Genomic DNA, 16,023 nt, shown 5'->3' on the forward strand with positions numbered 1-16,023 from the left:
CTGTGCTTACCCGAAACTAATCATGTGTTTGGCCACTTGTGCTCCTTGACCCTCAATTTCAAAAACAATATACATGGGTCAAGGCTGGGATTACCCCTGCCTTCCCATATCTTCACTCTGTTCTAAAGGTTGTTGGCAGTGCATCATGCTCTGTTTTGGACAAAAGGCAGAGTTTGAGCCAATCATGGTTCTTCTAATGTTCACTGTTCTTATTTACTTAATGTCTCAAATGGGGCGTGGACAAAAAGAAATAAATGATTAACTGTACATTGATAAAGCAACTTTACAATTCTATACAAAAAAATTAAATGCAATTGCTTTTGTGGTCACCAAATAACAACATAGGCTTTTGTAGACAAGTGTGCCTCTCTCCCTATGATAAAGTAGAGATCATAGGTACCTCTGGGAAGGAATAAATATGAGGAGAATGCTATTCCAATTGTGTGGCCTACTTTGATAATTAAATTAAAAGAATTTGGGTTGGCCATCCCATCTATGACCCAGTTTAATTGGCCAATTTAAATATAAATGTTATCTATAGTACTTGCGGAACTTTCAGGCACACACAAATATGAAGATAATGCTCAGGATTCGTTAAGTTCTTCACTACCCAAGAGAAGGGTATTTCCATCTTGGGTTCAATCCCTTGGATACGAACAAGCTTGATTTCTACATTATCAGATGGATAGCAAGACTCCACATTTTCACTCAAATATTTCTTCCCCTCTTCTGAAGGAACCGTCTGTTCGTTCTCGTCTTCATCTCTTGATGATTCCTCATTTGTTGAGGATTTGTTTGGAAAATATTCAGGAAGAATACTTTTTACTGCATCTTGTAAGGTGAAGTAATTACCTGCAGTTCAAGAAATTTAGCAATGAATAGTCCTCAAGATGCTGAAACAGGTTGGCAGGTCACCACTAGATAAGATGTGCATGCACCAGGATGAATGTTACAGTTAGAAGACTAGATGAAAACCAAGATAAAAAGAAGGAAATGAATCGGACACACATCTCTCAAATATCATTCTCCTAAACCAGTTATTATCTGCAATTTCATTAAGCTTAATATATATTCTAAAAACTGAACCAGAACATGAGCCAGAAAGATGATCCAATCATGATTCAACATTACAAGGGGATATCAATTCTTGAAAATTTAGGACACAACACAGTGGGGATACAACGATTGATTAATACATGTTTTTAGGTATATTTTATTTATTTATAGGCATATTTCATGTTCATTTTAAGTTTGAAAATTAATAATAACTGTCCAACTCTTTATAATCATATCTAAAAACAAAAAGAATTTTTTTTTTTAAATTTCCTCCCAACACAATAAGGATAAATAAGTACAAGTATCACTGGTATGTCTGACATGGACACAAAATGGGAGGTTTTGAAGTGTCTATAGCTTCTCAGCCGATACATCATAAACACAACTACTAAATACTAAATCAATTTAAAAACAATATAATTGTATTAAATCCCTTATTCGTTTTTTGCTCAAGTAAATCCCTCATTTGTTAGAGAGCTTCATGATTGAGATTTTTTTTTTTGGGGGCCCTCGTTGGTGCTGAATAAAAAAGATCAAGGGCAATGATCAGCTGCAGCAACTGTCTACCTGGGCAGCACTATGTGGCTCCTTATCCACTAAGAACTAGTGCTTGAGGGATCTACAAGGACCAACAAGGGACTTGAATCTAGGGCTTGCTTCTTCGATGATTTATTATTGTTTGAGCAAGCCATGTGGATGAGGACAAGATGTTGTGGCTTTCTTCAAAAAGGGGTTTTAGGTGAAAAGTTACTGCAAAGCTATGTGATTGGGAGGCAATTGTGCTTTCTCTTGGAAGTGTTTGAGTAAAACCAAGGGTGGCCTTCTTCATGTTGTCTGCAGCAATGGAGAAAATTCTTATGACATATATTTTGAGAGGGGTGGCACTCATGAGTTAATGTTAGTGCCTAGTAGATGAAGTGGAAATACAAGGAAAGATAAGATATTTGTTTAAAGATAGGGTTAGCTAATATTGAAGAAAAGGACTTGTTAATTAAAGAGGTGACAAGAATATGGATAGGATAAAATCGCAGAAAAGAATACTTGCAGTCAATTCCAATTAGTATGTTGAGGATCCATAATCAACCCCAAAAGCTCACATAAAGAATGACCAAGGAAAAAGAGTATGGGTAAAGCCCAAAACACAGGTATAGAACTACAGTTAACAGGGGGTATAATTCATATGTAATCACCAAAACACTCACATAAGGTGGTTAATTGGCAGTAAGATATATCAATTTTCTAGACAGCAATTGTGTACTACTTTTTTCTCTGTCGACTAGCCATAAAAGTAGGTAGTCTATTCTATCCAGATGATTAATTCTTTTTTCCTGTTACAATCTATTGCATAAGAAAACTAAAAACACAGAATGAAAACGCAACAAATTTTCACCACATTTACAGACTCCAAACAAATTGTTCAAACAATAGGGAACTGCTTACCTTCTTCTCCATGGATCTCAACAGGCCGATTTATGTAAGAAATTTTGTCCCAACTATCAATTTGAGGTGCATCTTCTAGATCATCAAAATCCTCACTGACACTCCAAACATACAATCGAACTGGAACTCTACCTAATAATAGCTCCAACAATCATAAGCTTATTCACAGCAAAGATTAGAAAAAATAGGAAAGAAGTAACACCTACAACTCCCACTAAAAAAATTAATATGGCTACATATTTTGAAAATCTAACAATTGGATTGCATATTCTCTAAGTTCTTAACATGCATGCCAAATTTCATGTCAATCGGACATTATTTACTATTCGATTCATAAGCTTATCTTTTATGCATAATTTTAGACTACAAAAACTCAAAATTTAAACATTTGATTGCTGACATAGTATTGATCTTTGATCTTTTGAAAATTTTGCAAGCATGAAATATATAAGAAGAAAATGCAATTCAATGGTGAATTAGTCAAAATTTACATCCAATCAAAAAATATTGAGTGGAGTTGTAGCTATTAAATACAAACTAGTTTGTAGCCAAACTTTGTCCCTAAAAACATAACAAAATAAATGTTTTGAAAAAGTAGTTGTAAAAGGCAGACTTTATCAAGTAAATTACAACTTTGAAAAAGTGGTTATAGCTCAATTTTCAAAGTCACTAAACATAAGCATTCAAACCATATCAACCATACTGCCAGAAGCTCGTAAAAAAAATAATTTGACAGGTTCCTTAATGGGTTTGAAAGCAAAATGTAATCCAATAACATTGGAGCACATCTCCATGGACATTGAGAAGGAGAGAGCTCAAGCAGAAAGGATTTCTTTAAATTTAATATACGCACAGATAAAATCCTGGAAACCATTTCCTAGGAAAAAGGGTTCCCAAGAAGAACTATGTGCAAGAAATTTAAACCCCAGAAAGAGAAAAAGACTCAAAATAAGGATACCTAAATGAAAATAAAGAACAGAGAAAGCAAACCATGGATTATTGGTGTAGTGGCTCATACAAAGCAGAGGGCACAGAGGCTCAGAGGAAGAACAAAGTCTCGTAAAAATTAGACTATCAAGAAAAGTAAAAAGTAGATAGTTTTACTTCATTTCCCCTACATGAGACGTAAACTGGCCTAGTCTAATCGATATTGAGAATAGTATTTAGGTTTTCACATAAGTATGTCAGTGGTTTGGCTTCTTTTGATTTTGTAACTTGAGGAAACTAAGCTAATTTATAGATATCCTCCCTCACTAGCTGTAGTAATGGTCCACTCGTTTGTTTTAGATTTATTCTCATATGAAAGTATATTGCTTGAATAAAATAATATGTTTACATAGTTTAAAAATTGGTCACCGCCAAAAACTAGCAATATGTTCAGTTCTCTAACAATTTCAATCTTGCACATTAGATAGACCTAAGTAAATCTTTCAAAACCATTAACTTATGAACATGATATAAGGTGAGCTCCGTATAAACTAATTACCATCATTACCTGATGGACCTAGAACATAAGGGTATAAAATATGCTACATACAAGAACAACAACAACAACAACAACAACAACAAAGCTTTAATCACAAAATTTTGGGGTTGGATATGGATTCTCAACAAATTAGTTAAGGTTGGCCACATGTATTCTTTTCCTCCATTCTTATTATATCTAAAGTTATACTTTCTATTACTTCCTTGATTGACATGTACTTTAATGTTATTTTTGGTCTTCCTCTACCTAAGTCTATCTATTGCTCATGGAAACATAGAAATGATTCGTTGACATTTATTTTTTCATTATTTAACATGTTTGTATATCAATTACAGTGAAGCACTGAGACTGGAATGTGCTTTCAGTAGACTTTGCTCACCTGTCTTGACTTGTCCTTGTCCACCACCATCTGCGTATTCATCTCCAACTGTTCCGAGCTTAAGTTTAGATGATATACGTACGTAGGCTTCCAAATTACCTGCTATACAATGTCTGTTAACACACTGAAAAGCTCAACAAGCTAATGAAAATGCTGCATTCAGTGCTCAAAACCCAAAGTAAATGCTTTTTGAGGAAATATAAAAACTTCTTTTTTTTTTGTGTTTCAAAAAACTAATACAAAATACAATAATCCCAAGAAGTATAATCAAATTTATAATATGAAAAATATTTTTATGCTTATCAGTCAAATAATTTTTGTGCTACAATGATTTTTTTTTTTTTCCTTGGAGAAACAATGAACAAATATGGCTTATCTGTTTTACAATGAATAAATAAAATTAATAGAAGCAAATTTAGATTGGGCTTAACTGTTTTTTTTTTTTTAATATGATAATTTAATGATTAGGGGATTTAAATCTTGAATGTCTCCATTGCAAACGCCAGGAAGTGCTAGTCAAGCTACAAGACTCTTAGCGGCTTTTATCTGTTTCTACTTTCTACCTCATTTGGTAATGTAATTTTCTAAAAGTCATTTGTAAGAAAAGTATTTCCTTCAATTTTTTAGAAATGGTCAGACAGCAAACTTATATATGAAATGTCTAAACAACTACGGCGTGCCCATACTAACAGGTGCATTTCTTAATAGGACAAAGTTTGAAAGGTAATAGATAACCTTATTAATTTCTGGGTGAGTAGCTGAGGCTCCTGGAACAAGCTTGTCTATGGCAGCCAACATCTTATGGACACCAAGTAACATCATTTGTACTTGGCAGCTTAAAATATACGATCTGTGAATCACTGGCAATGATATGAATTGTACATGATAAAGTAACGGGTGAATTATTGGAATCTAAGCAACTCAAGGTACTAGCTTGAATCATTTGGCAGGGCCAGCTCTATGCATAGGCTCCCAAATTGTGCGTCATCAATCAGTTTCAACAGGATTTTTTAATTAAAAAAATGTGGGTTGTGAGCTCTCTCCGCACTCTTAATGCCCCACACAAAAATCACTTTTTGTAAGCCAATCTCCCACACAATGGATTGTCAACATTAGCAATCAAATCTTCCACATGGCCACACACCAAAAAATCTCTCTCTTCACCAAAATCAAAATTGGAAATTAGGTTTCAGCTTTCCTTCACAACGCATCATGTTACCCAAGGTAAACTGAAATTCCTAATTTTAAAAAGTAGTACATTTTCATCTATTTTTAAAAGATTTTATGCTTGAACCATGATTTTAATTATCTACATAAAATTAGTTATGGTTTGGTTAGAATTAATTGATCAAATAATGTATTAAATTCATATTTACTTGAGCAGGTTGGGGCTTTTGCGTGATTCCATTGTTAAGTGAAACTACAATAGTATCTTTAATAAAATAAATTCTATGCATTGAAATTTATTTTAAAATTTTCATATTATAATTTTATATTGTATTAGTATTTTTTTTATTATAAATTTCTTTTAGAAAATAGCAATTTGGATATGAAAAACTTAAAGAAAAATATGAGAGAGAGAGAGAGAGAGAGAGAGAGAGAAGAATAAAAATAATAATTTGATCTCAAATAACATCTCTAAATAAATTTTTGCTAAAAATATAGATAAAAATCTCACGAATGAACAAGAAATTTATCAAAAGAGTTAGAAGATAATGAAATTATATAATATAAAACATACACGGGAAACAATTAGAACAATGTTCAAACATGTAATATAATAATTCTTGATGATATAAAGATTAGATATTTTTTATAATGCATGTGTAGAATTTTACCACCAATATTTAATCTAACAATTAGATTATCAAAAAAGAAGTTTTTCAAAATTACAATAGATAAAATCCTACTTAAAACCAAATACATCACAAGAATATTAAACGGATTACACAAATTAACAATTGGAAAAATGATGTCAGCAAAATTTAAATACTAACACTTAAATAATAATTTTGTATGTAAAAAAAGCATGAAAAATGAATTTTAAATAGAAATTTTTTGATAGGTAAGAAAAAGTATATTCAAAAAACTGCTAAATGCAAATTAGCACCAGCATAACAAAAGTACAAGAAAGATGAAAAAGCAAAAACATAGAAAGGCATTAATTACAAAGAAGAAGAGGGTTAAGGAATAGAGGAAGAGAGTCACTAGATGTGAGTCCCAAAGCCCTAGCCCAATCAAAAAGGGAATCAGAAAAGAGAGCAAGCAATTGATTCTCAAATCTATCCAAATCCTCAAACGTCCACCAATTGTGTCCCCTTCAAATACACCACATCAAACACAACGAAACTAGATTCCAAATGTAAGATGAATGCTTCCCTAACCAATTCCACCAACTAAATAGAAAATCTAACACCGTACATGAGGGAACCCATGAAATCCCAAAAATCCTAAAGACAAAGCACCACAACCGATAAGCTTTTCCACAATGTAACAACAAATGATCCACTATTTCACCACAGCACCGATACATAATCCACCAGTCAATGAAGTCAAAGCCCCTAAGCCTCAAGTTGTCTCCCGTGAGGATCCTATCCCATGCGGCTGTCCAAACAAAGAAAGAGGCACGCTGGGGTGCCTTAACCTTCCAAATATTTTTCCATGGAAAAACAACGGAAGAAGAGCCATATAACTTACGATAATATGAACGGATAGTAAAATCCCCGGTTTTTGTCAACTTCCATCTCAAACGATCACCATCATTCATTGAAGGTAAATTGGATGCCAAGAATCAAAAGAAATCATCCACCACATTTGCCTGCCAATCATTAGGACCCCGAATGAAACGAACATCCCAAGTTCTCCTATCCCATGCTCCTTGACATATCAAAGATGATTCTACGGATGCCTCTGTTTGCAGCAAAATTGTACAAGACTGGAAATGTCAAATGGAGAGGAAGACCTTCGCACCATCTGTCTGTCCAAAATTTCACTCTATCCCCCACCCCAACCTTATACTGGACATTTCTGTTAAAAACTTCCCAACCTATTCGGATACTTCTCCACAAACCACACCCATGAGTACCCCTTCCCAACTTAGAGGTCCCCCCCCCCCCCCAAATTCTTCCCCAAATTTCAAAGCTACCACCCTCTTCCAAAGCCTATTCTCCTCGATTCCAAAACGCCAAAGTCACTTTCCTAGTAAAGCTTTATTGAAAGTGGTCAATTTCCTAATAACCAAACCACCATTAGCAATAGGCATATACACCTTATCCCAACCCAATAATTAGATATATAGATATAAATAAAAAATTGAATACATAATCGATATTTGAATATAAAAATGGTCCTACTTAAAGTTGTTGCTTTTCAGATTATATCAATTCGGTCCTGTCATTAGGATCATGCAAAGGGCACTTCATTGTTCATAGTGTTACATTTCACCTATTGTGTTGATAATGATATACAAATTTGCCTTCATTTTAGCATTTATGCATCAATTCAAAGCATCAAGATGTGGGAAAAAATATGTATCATCTCCTAGTTATTTAGAAATTAGCAGACATACCATTTAAAACAGAGCGCCAAAGCTCCACCTGATCAGGTTGAGACATGTTCATGACATTCTTGCAGTTTCCATTGATTATATATGCTGCCTGTTTGTCAGAAATAAACATTATTGTTGACAATCATTTTCTTGGTGTACATAACAATCAACTTCAAAAATTTGTACATTTCCATTGATAGATTTTTATTTTTAATAAGTTTGGCCCCAAGGAGAGGGGGAAAGGGAGATTTGATTGAACTAGTGACATCCACTTCATGAGGCGTGATCCCTAGCGAATAGTGCTACCCTTTGGCCTTTCCATTGATATGTTATTACAGTTTCCAATCATAATAAAAATATATATTAAAAAATAAAGACAATTAACAAGAAATGAACAGCTGCATTCCATCAACAAAAATTTTTGCACCTCGGTTTCTGGGTTACAGATTTATTGTTCAATACTCTCACCATATTTTTCTCCGCAATAGCTAGGTCGTCAAGTAAACCTATTTCACTCTTTCCTATCATTTTTAATAGGGCCTAGGTCTTTGTATGAAAAGGTAGGGGGATTAGGGTGGTAATAATCATAAGATGCATTAGAACTGTAAGGACTGAGTTCTCAAATCTCGTAAAAGAAGATGCACTTGGTCGAAATCATTTCAGTTTCAATTCCAGACATTAATGAAAGGTCAACTTCAGGACCATAAAACAAAAGCCTATGTAAAATATTCAAGCCAGATCATACACCAAAGCAACACATTGGATTTGGCTTGGTATCTTGTAATTTGTTATCTCAATAATTAAGAGCAATGAAAAGATTTTTACTGACCGTAAATCATCTTAGTTAATGCAGGATAAGCCTATCCATGACTGCATGCAGTATTTCAAACAGCAGAACAAACTTAAGGGAAGTTAGAATAGGACAACGGTGAAGAAAATAAGCACCCAAACTAACCCAGGAAAAGATGCTACTCAATGAATATTGATATTGATAGGTGTTCTGCAAGACACCACCCCTCCCCCACTCCTATCCCCAGCGGGTGCCAAAAGAAAAAGCCCAGTTAGAATTATCCAACCTATCCTCACAACCAAGGTAGAAGATGACAATGTCCCAAGGCTACCCAAAGTAGAGCCTTAACTGAACCCCACTCACAGAGACTATATCAACATGAGGATAACTCTTTCTTTTTTTTTGGGTTAGTAAAGAGGATCTCTTATTTTAATTGGAAACAACATATTATAAGCACACAGAGGCATGCAATACACACAGGTTTATGAAATGAAACTTAAAACAAGCAACCTCAAGACACGATAGGGACAAATTGTGAAGGGAACTGATATCTAAAAAAAAATTCCAACAAAATAGAGCCCTATTTTGAAGGGATACACCAGCATGTACTGAAAGGAGCAAACTCTATCAGAACCAAAGAGTCAGAGAGCTTAATTTTATTTCTGCCCACAAACATAAGCACAGTTACCCCCTCCAACCCAACCCCCAAAAAAAAAACAAAAACAAAAAAAAAACAAAAGAAGAAATCCCAAGGCCTAAGTTGACATTTTATTCCAACAAATAACCTAACAAAAAGCCATCACTTGTAAACCACCATTATAATCTCAAATAACTTTTCTTAGCATGAAGCTAGAGTTCCATGTAAAGGTTGACCAAAAAAAAAAAATTCTATTGAGCTCTAGCTCAAACAGCATCTCCTCCCCCCAGAAGAAATGAAGGGTAAGATTTTGGGATCAAAACCAACTGGGCGTGTGTATAAACTTACCAATCAAAAAAATAAAATGAACAAAAAGTAAAGTGTATACATTATTACACTGGAACTTAAGAAAATAATGATTATTAAGTAAGTTCAGTCCTCTTCATAATTTAAATGAACTTTGGATTGTATTATCAGACTTCAAAATTCTCTCATGAGCAGCCCAGTCAAGCAGAACAATACCTAACAACCTAGATCAGGCTAGGAAACTATCAATATTGCTTAGGCTAAATATGCAATAAGTACCTCAAACATTTTCTTCTATTTCCCATTCGGTATTGCCCCATCACATTTTCAAACATTTTCAACAATTATATCCCATTTTCAAACATTTTCTTCTATTTCCCATTAATATGCAAATTTCCATATTTTGATGCCACGGTGAATTACATCAAAATTATTACAATCCAACAATTATAGACTGACCTCTTTCAAAGAATTAATAAAGCTCCATTTTACACTATCTTCACCTTCACACGGGACTAATATATTTGATGGGTATCCTCTAAAATGTACCTGTAGAAAGAAGATCCAAAAATAGAAATTTCACATAAAAAATGTTGCATAGGGAAATGGATATAAAAAAAAATTAAAAATTAATAGAAAAGAAAAAGAACCAGATTATTCCATCATCCGAAACATGCAGTCTGTCAAGAAAATATTCCTTGACTTGTATAAGAAACATAATTAATAGATTTTCCGTTGCTATTATCATATCAAATTTGTCTTGACATGGCAGTCTATATCATCCAATTTCATCTACTTTAATAAATAAAGGAAACTGATGCATGTAACTTTATTTGTATCAACACATATTTGCATGGTTTTTCCTTAAAATCCTAAAATGAATTTCTCACTTCAAGGTTTTTCTTAAGGTTAAAATGTATAGGGGAAGTGAATGAATCCCAATACTCAGTGCATGAGGCTCCCCACTTCTGTGGGATCTGAGAGAGGCAATTGGTACGAATCCTTGTCCCCATTTTTGGGGAGGGAGGCTGATTCCCAGAATTTCATATTGCATAAAAAAAAATAGAAATATTTTGTTGTTCACAGAAATGGGGAAATCTGGTTCCATATTATATATAGGAAAGCAGCTTCTGAAATAACATTATGTGTCCCGTTATCAAATTTATATGAATCCACAACTATTTTTGGTTGTTTTGGACCAAAATTTGTTTCATAATTTACCTTTTCATTCTTAACCTACCAGGGATAATTCAATTTGAAATAACATAAAGCAAATTTAAACAATGACCAGTAAATCAAAGCAGCTACAAGCATCACATAGCAATTGCTCAGACTTCAAAGACAAATTCAGACTCTTTTTCGTCCTTAGTGAGCCTTATCTCATACTTCAATGGCAATTCAAATTATGAAAATACCAAAGCCATCAACATACCGTTAGATTCCAAGGTCTTTCTGGTTCAGCACACAGAAGGTCAAAAAGAACTCCTGTTGGTATATACCTACAAATTGGAGACAAATTCAATCAACAAAATTTTTAAACCTGTGAGATAATGAAAGAAAATACAACTTATATATAGGATCAAATAAGTATGCTACTAACACAAGATGCTAGTATCAGCTGTCTCACATACATATAAGAATATGAAAATTATGTAGACATACAGAGTAAAAAGAAATATCTTCTGTATATAACACAGAGCATACATCCCTATTTTTCTTTTGTTCATTAAATTACACTTTTTTTTCTTTGTTCTTGTTTTTTTATCAGTAGGTACACATGCACCCGGTGGATCTTGAACTCTCGACTTCACCCTCCACCTTTCTACTAGAAGTTATAAGGTGAGGAGGTGGCTACATTACGCTAGTATATCGTATCAAAAAGTTTTCAGATTCATTAGAAATACAAAAATACAGGCACCCCATTTGTTTTATAGCACATGAAAGCAATAAATGGTAGCAAGAACAGGCACCAGTAGTTGTAATAGTTAACCCATTTAACAGTTTTAAACCGTAATAATAAATTTCTGTACAATATTCAATGGTGAATATTAAAAATATCGACCAAAAAAATATTACAGTATTAGCTACCCACAGTACTATATAATGTAAAAACATTCCCAATCTTGATGAACAAATAGTTTCAGGCTCTATTGTACTCTATGTAATTTGATAGTCCTAAAAATCATATCAAGTTAGTCCTTTCGTGGTCTTGCCATTTCATGGAAAAATTTGACAAAGCCATGTGGAACTCCATTTTAAAGACAAGGCTATAGAATAACTAAGTTAGTAAATCCATAAGTTTTTGAAGACTACAAAAGAACTTTCCTGTTAAAGAGGTCAGGGACTAAGATGTTGTCTGTGTTTATTGTATCTAATTCTACTTTGAGTGCAAGTAAAGTAATCCAAGTCTTACTTCAAGTACAAGCAAGGTCATTCGATTGTTAGTTTAGCATTTAGCCACCTATAAATACCTATTAACAGATTCATTGTAATACATATTTTTAAATTCCACAAACTAAATAAAATTCTTTTACTCAGCAAAACCTACCGATAACTAATCCCACCCGCCAGAACTAATTGTCAGCATTCCCCTCGATGGGCAAAACAATTTATACTCATGCCCAGAAGCAAAAACTTGAATCAACTTTTGTCACAAATTGTTTTATTTTTTTTTAATTTATAACAAGGATCCCCTCGAGGTATGGGCCAATGGGACCACCCGACGGAGTTATGCACTCGCCACATGAGCAAGTTGTGACACAACCTGTGCCAGTTGTGCCACTTTATATGACACTATCATTATTCCCCCTGACGGGGTAAAACCTCGAGTCAAATCACTTTTTACAGTTAGTGCAGACACTCTCCCTTATCGATATATTTTTACCCAAACTAAATAAAAATAAGTTAAAAAGTAAAAAGGCAGACCATTTGAGGGGCAAGCCATTGTAGTCGAACCAAACGGTGTCAGGGGAGCCAGGAGGGAGCGCGTTACTGAAATGAGGCTTTATTTGAGGAACCAACAAAGGCAAGTATCCAATTCGAGGAGCCAAGATCTGAAATTTCACATAAATAATAATTTTTACTTTTTTGAGAGCTTTTGAAAATCAAAAAAAAAAAAAAAAAAAAGCAATAATTAAGAAAATTTGTTGTTGAAGAATAGGAATTTACCAGTGCGGGTGGAGGAGTAGGGAGAGTGGTGACTTCGGATTCATGGAGATGAATTTGAAGCGGAATCGCTCCTTCCCATACGTACTTCTGTGCTTCTTCCATATTTTCCCAATCTCTGCGTCTCTCTCTCAGTTTCCAAGCTCAATTTTGTATTTCTATTTTCTACGCTTCTTTTGTTTTCTCTTCACGTTATTAAAGAAAGATTGAAATTACACTTTTTGTACCTTTATAATTGGGATTATTTTTATTTTGCTTCTTTAAATTGGGATTATTTTTATAATATGGATTATTTTAAATTTGATCCTACTTTAAAAAAAAATCTTCTTCTTTTTTTTCATTTTTATGACTGATTTGATTATTAAGTGCTAACAAAAAAAAAAATTCTTCTAAAAAAAAGTGCCAACAAAATAGTGTCAGCGTTTTTTCTTTTCCCTCAAATATTTTAGTACCAAAAAAAAAAAAAACACAAATTTTGTCATAATTTTCCATATGATTGACTTTGATTAGTAAATAAAATATAATAAGGTTCATATGAAAGTGACAGAAATTAATCACAACTTGCTCACATGGCGAGTTATAAATGGTAGAGATATGATGTGAGTCCATGTGGAGATACACATCTACTACTCATAACTCACCACATAGACGAATTGTGGTACAAGTTATATCATTTTATGTGTCCCTAGCATCACCCGTGATATTAGTCTACTGCATGAATACTTCTCTCTCATGGGCCATTTTTTTTTTTCAGAGATAATTACAATATGCTGCTAACCCAACAGTTCGAACTCTTTCCCTCCCTAAACTCTCAAATACTTTGTACATGACGAGGTGTCAATTCAACTACAAAGCCCTTGGCGCTCGTAGACCAAACTGGTCAGGGACATTTAACTAAAATTTTTTTGAAAAATAAAAAAATAAAAGCAAATTTGATGAATCAAAATGAAAAATCTTAAACTTAAGTATTAAAATAAAAATAATACAAAATTTAATGGTCAAAATCAAATAAAATCTAATTCTAGTTTAGTTGTTATTTTCTTTGTCAATATGAGTCAAAATTGAAATCAGTATATATGACTTGGATTTTTCACCTATTTTTTCTTAAAGAAATAAAAATCACTTATTTAGTTTTTTTTAGATGTAATTTATTAAATCCTAACTTATTAAAACATCTACAGAATATCCTTCAAAAATAATAATCATACGAAATTTTGAAAAATAAGAAATAGTAGTTACCACTTTCCAAAGTAAGTGGAATCATAGGAAGAGCTTTTCCCTACCCAATTTGTATATATAAGCTTCATTAATTTTTTCACGTTATTATAAAGAGTGAAATTACAAATTTGAAATTTAAAAGTTGGGTTATTATTTTATGTTGGTAATTTAAGATTGAAATTTCTCATTTTGATCTATTTTAATTTGATTCTGATTTTAAAATAGTCACTTTGTTTATTGTTTTATGTTTGTGGGGGCATTTTTTTGTGACTTTTCAAGCCCAAGTGCCGTGGCTAGATATAAGGCTGTTTGGATCTTGGGGTTTCAAGGCCCATAGGGCTTCACCTTTCAAAAGAAGTTGGGTATGGTTCCTCCAGATAAGTGAATCCGTTTGTAGAACCAACCCATGCACAAAGAGCAAATCCAAAATAATAATCTATACTACTATTTAAGGGTTTTTTCTGTTTAGATTCCTCATTTTTTTAGTTAAAAAATGCCCCTACATCCCTGTATTTAAGTAGGGGCAAAACTAAATGACAATCCGGTAAAAAAGCAACTCTAACTCCCACTAAAATATTGCTTAAAAAATAAAATTACTCTTCTGTTAATTTTCAAATTGTTTTATCCACTTATAAATTAAATTCTCAAAATAAAAATTATATATATAAAATAAAAACACAGGTTTTATCTTTTTTGCTAAAAAAACAAAACCCTCATTGCACGCATTTTTTTGCTAAAAAAGAAAGGCTCATCGCACGCCCGATGCACGTGTGATGAGACTAGTAATAATAATGAAAGAAACAACATTAATGGTTAAGTTGTTATCTAGTCTATTCAGCAAAAAAAAATAAAGTTGTTATCTAGTCCAAATAACAATGCATATTATCGGTTCCTTTAAAAACAATACATATTATCTAGATTTGTCACAAAGTCTTCGAACCAAATTTCCACAGCCTTAACGTTTTGGGCCGAAGGCCTGTAAAAAAATCACCAAAAAAGATGTCTCATCTAGCTCTCTAACCTTATTCAAATTTTTGCAATATGTTATGTTACTCTTCAAAGTTGTTGATTTAAAATGGAAAAAAAAAAAATTAAAAAGGCCTTTTACTTTTAAAAATTGTTTAGATAACTCTAAAGTTTGCAAAATTGGGAAGCTACACCAATTTTTTTAATAATTTTTTTTTTTCATTTCATTTTATTATCCTTATGTCATGTAACATGCTTTGAATATGTTACAATAATTAATAAAAATGCCTTAAGCAAAAGTTTATTGCTAAAGTCTAAATGGTTTTCTTTCTCAAAAAAAAAGTCTCAAAATGGTTTTAAGGTTTCTAGAAATTTAAAAATTTTGTTTATTATTTTTTGTGTTATTTTAATACAATAAACTATTTTTTGTTTAATAATAATAATAATAATACTAATAATAATTAGATATTACAGTGTGCATGCATTATATGACTGAAATGAGTGAATTTAAGTGTTTCACACATATACTTGCACTATGTGTCTCAAATCGTATGTGATTTTGTCATACACCACTTTGCTTCATTCTAAAGCTCTAAATCCCTTGTGGCTTTGCAAATATAAAAAAATGGTCTTTGTTGTTTTTGGCTATAATTTCTGATGTGGTCCACTTAGTAATCAGATCTAAGTATTGTACATGCACATTGAGTCACGAATTTTTTCATATCTGAAAATATTTCCTCTTTTCTTTTTTTCCATTTTTGCAAGAGAGTAAGAGTAATTGGAGAGAGAATGGCTTAGTTGAGTCAAGCTCATTGATGGTGTTGCTGCCAAGAATTGGCGGCAACGACGAACGGTGGTGGAGAGAGAGAATGAGGGGCTGGCTGGCAAAGAGAGAAATGGTTGGGCTTTTATTTTACTTGGGTTGGTTAAGAGAGAGAGGGTTGGTGGCCTGGTGCTAACTGTGGTTAAGTGAATTTGGTAACTTTGGCTAGTCACGTGACATGCACATGGTCCAGGACAGATATTAGCTTCA

General features: G+C 33.0%; 1 protein-coding gene across 5 annotated transcripts; it reads right to left on the reverse strand.

Moving 5' to 3' along the window:
- Positions 1 to 244: 244 nt before the first annotated feature.
- On the reverse strand, positions 245 to 12,998 carry LOC142617923 (autophagy protein 5). 5 transcript variants are annotated; one of them, XM_075790896.1, is made up of 8 exons: positions 12,810 to 12,998; positions 12,567 to 12,694; positions 11,074 to 11,140; positions 10,101 to 10,190; positions 7,930 to 8,017; positions 4,362 to 4,460; positions 2,497 to 2,628; positions 245 to 852 (listed from the first exon to the last, which is right to left on the reverse strand). In XM_075790896.1, the coding sequence occupies exons 1-8, from the start codon at positions 12,909 to 12,911 to the stop codon at positions 536 to 538; spliced, it is 1,023 nt and encodes a 340-aa protein (XP_075647011.1). In that variant the 5' UTR covers positions 12,912 to 12,998; the 3' UTR covers positions 245 to 535. The 5 variants fall into 5 exon arrangements, with proteins under 5 accessions (XP_075647011.1, XP_075647010.1, XP_075647014.1 ...); XM_075790895.1 differs by having other exon boundaries at positions 4,362 to 4,463; XM_075790897.1 differs by lacking the exon at positions 245 to 852 and adding an exon at positions 863 to 1,890 and having other exon boundaries at positions 4,362 to 4,463.
- Positions 12,999 to 16,023: the final 3,025 nt, after the last annotated feature.

The sequence above is a fragment of the Castanea sativa genome, chromosome 11 (assembly GCF_040712315.1).
Source record: "Castanea sativa cultivar Marrone di Chiusa Pesio chromosome 11, ASM4071231v1".
Taxonomy (NCBI): Eukaryota; Viridiplantae; Streptophyta; class Magnoliopsida; order Fagales; family Fagaceae; genus Castanea; species Castanea sativa.

Bases quoted from the DNA above. Each gene is read 5' to 3' on its own strand.
- LOC142617923 (XM_075790895.1), bottom strand. From the start codon at position 12,911: ATGGAAGAAGCACAGAAGTACGTATGGGAAGGAGCGATTCCGCTTCAA. The intron at 2,629-4,361 runs GTGAGCAAAGTC...AGCTATTATTAG, and splicing joins ACAAGGACAAGTCAAGACAG to GTAGAGTTCCAGTTCGATTG. The intron at 853-2,496 runs GTAAGCAGTTCC...CTTGAACTGCAG, and splicing joins TGAGATCCATGGAGAAGAAG to GTAATTACTTCACCTTACAA.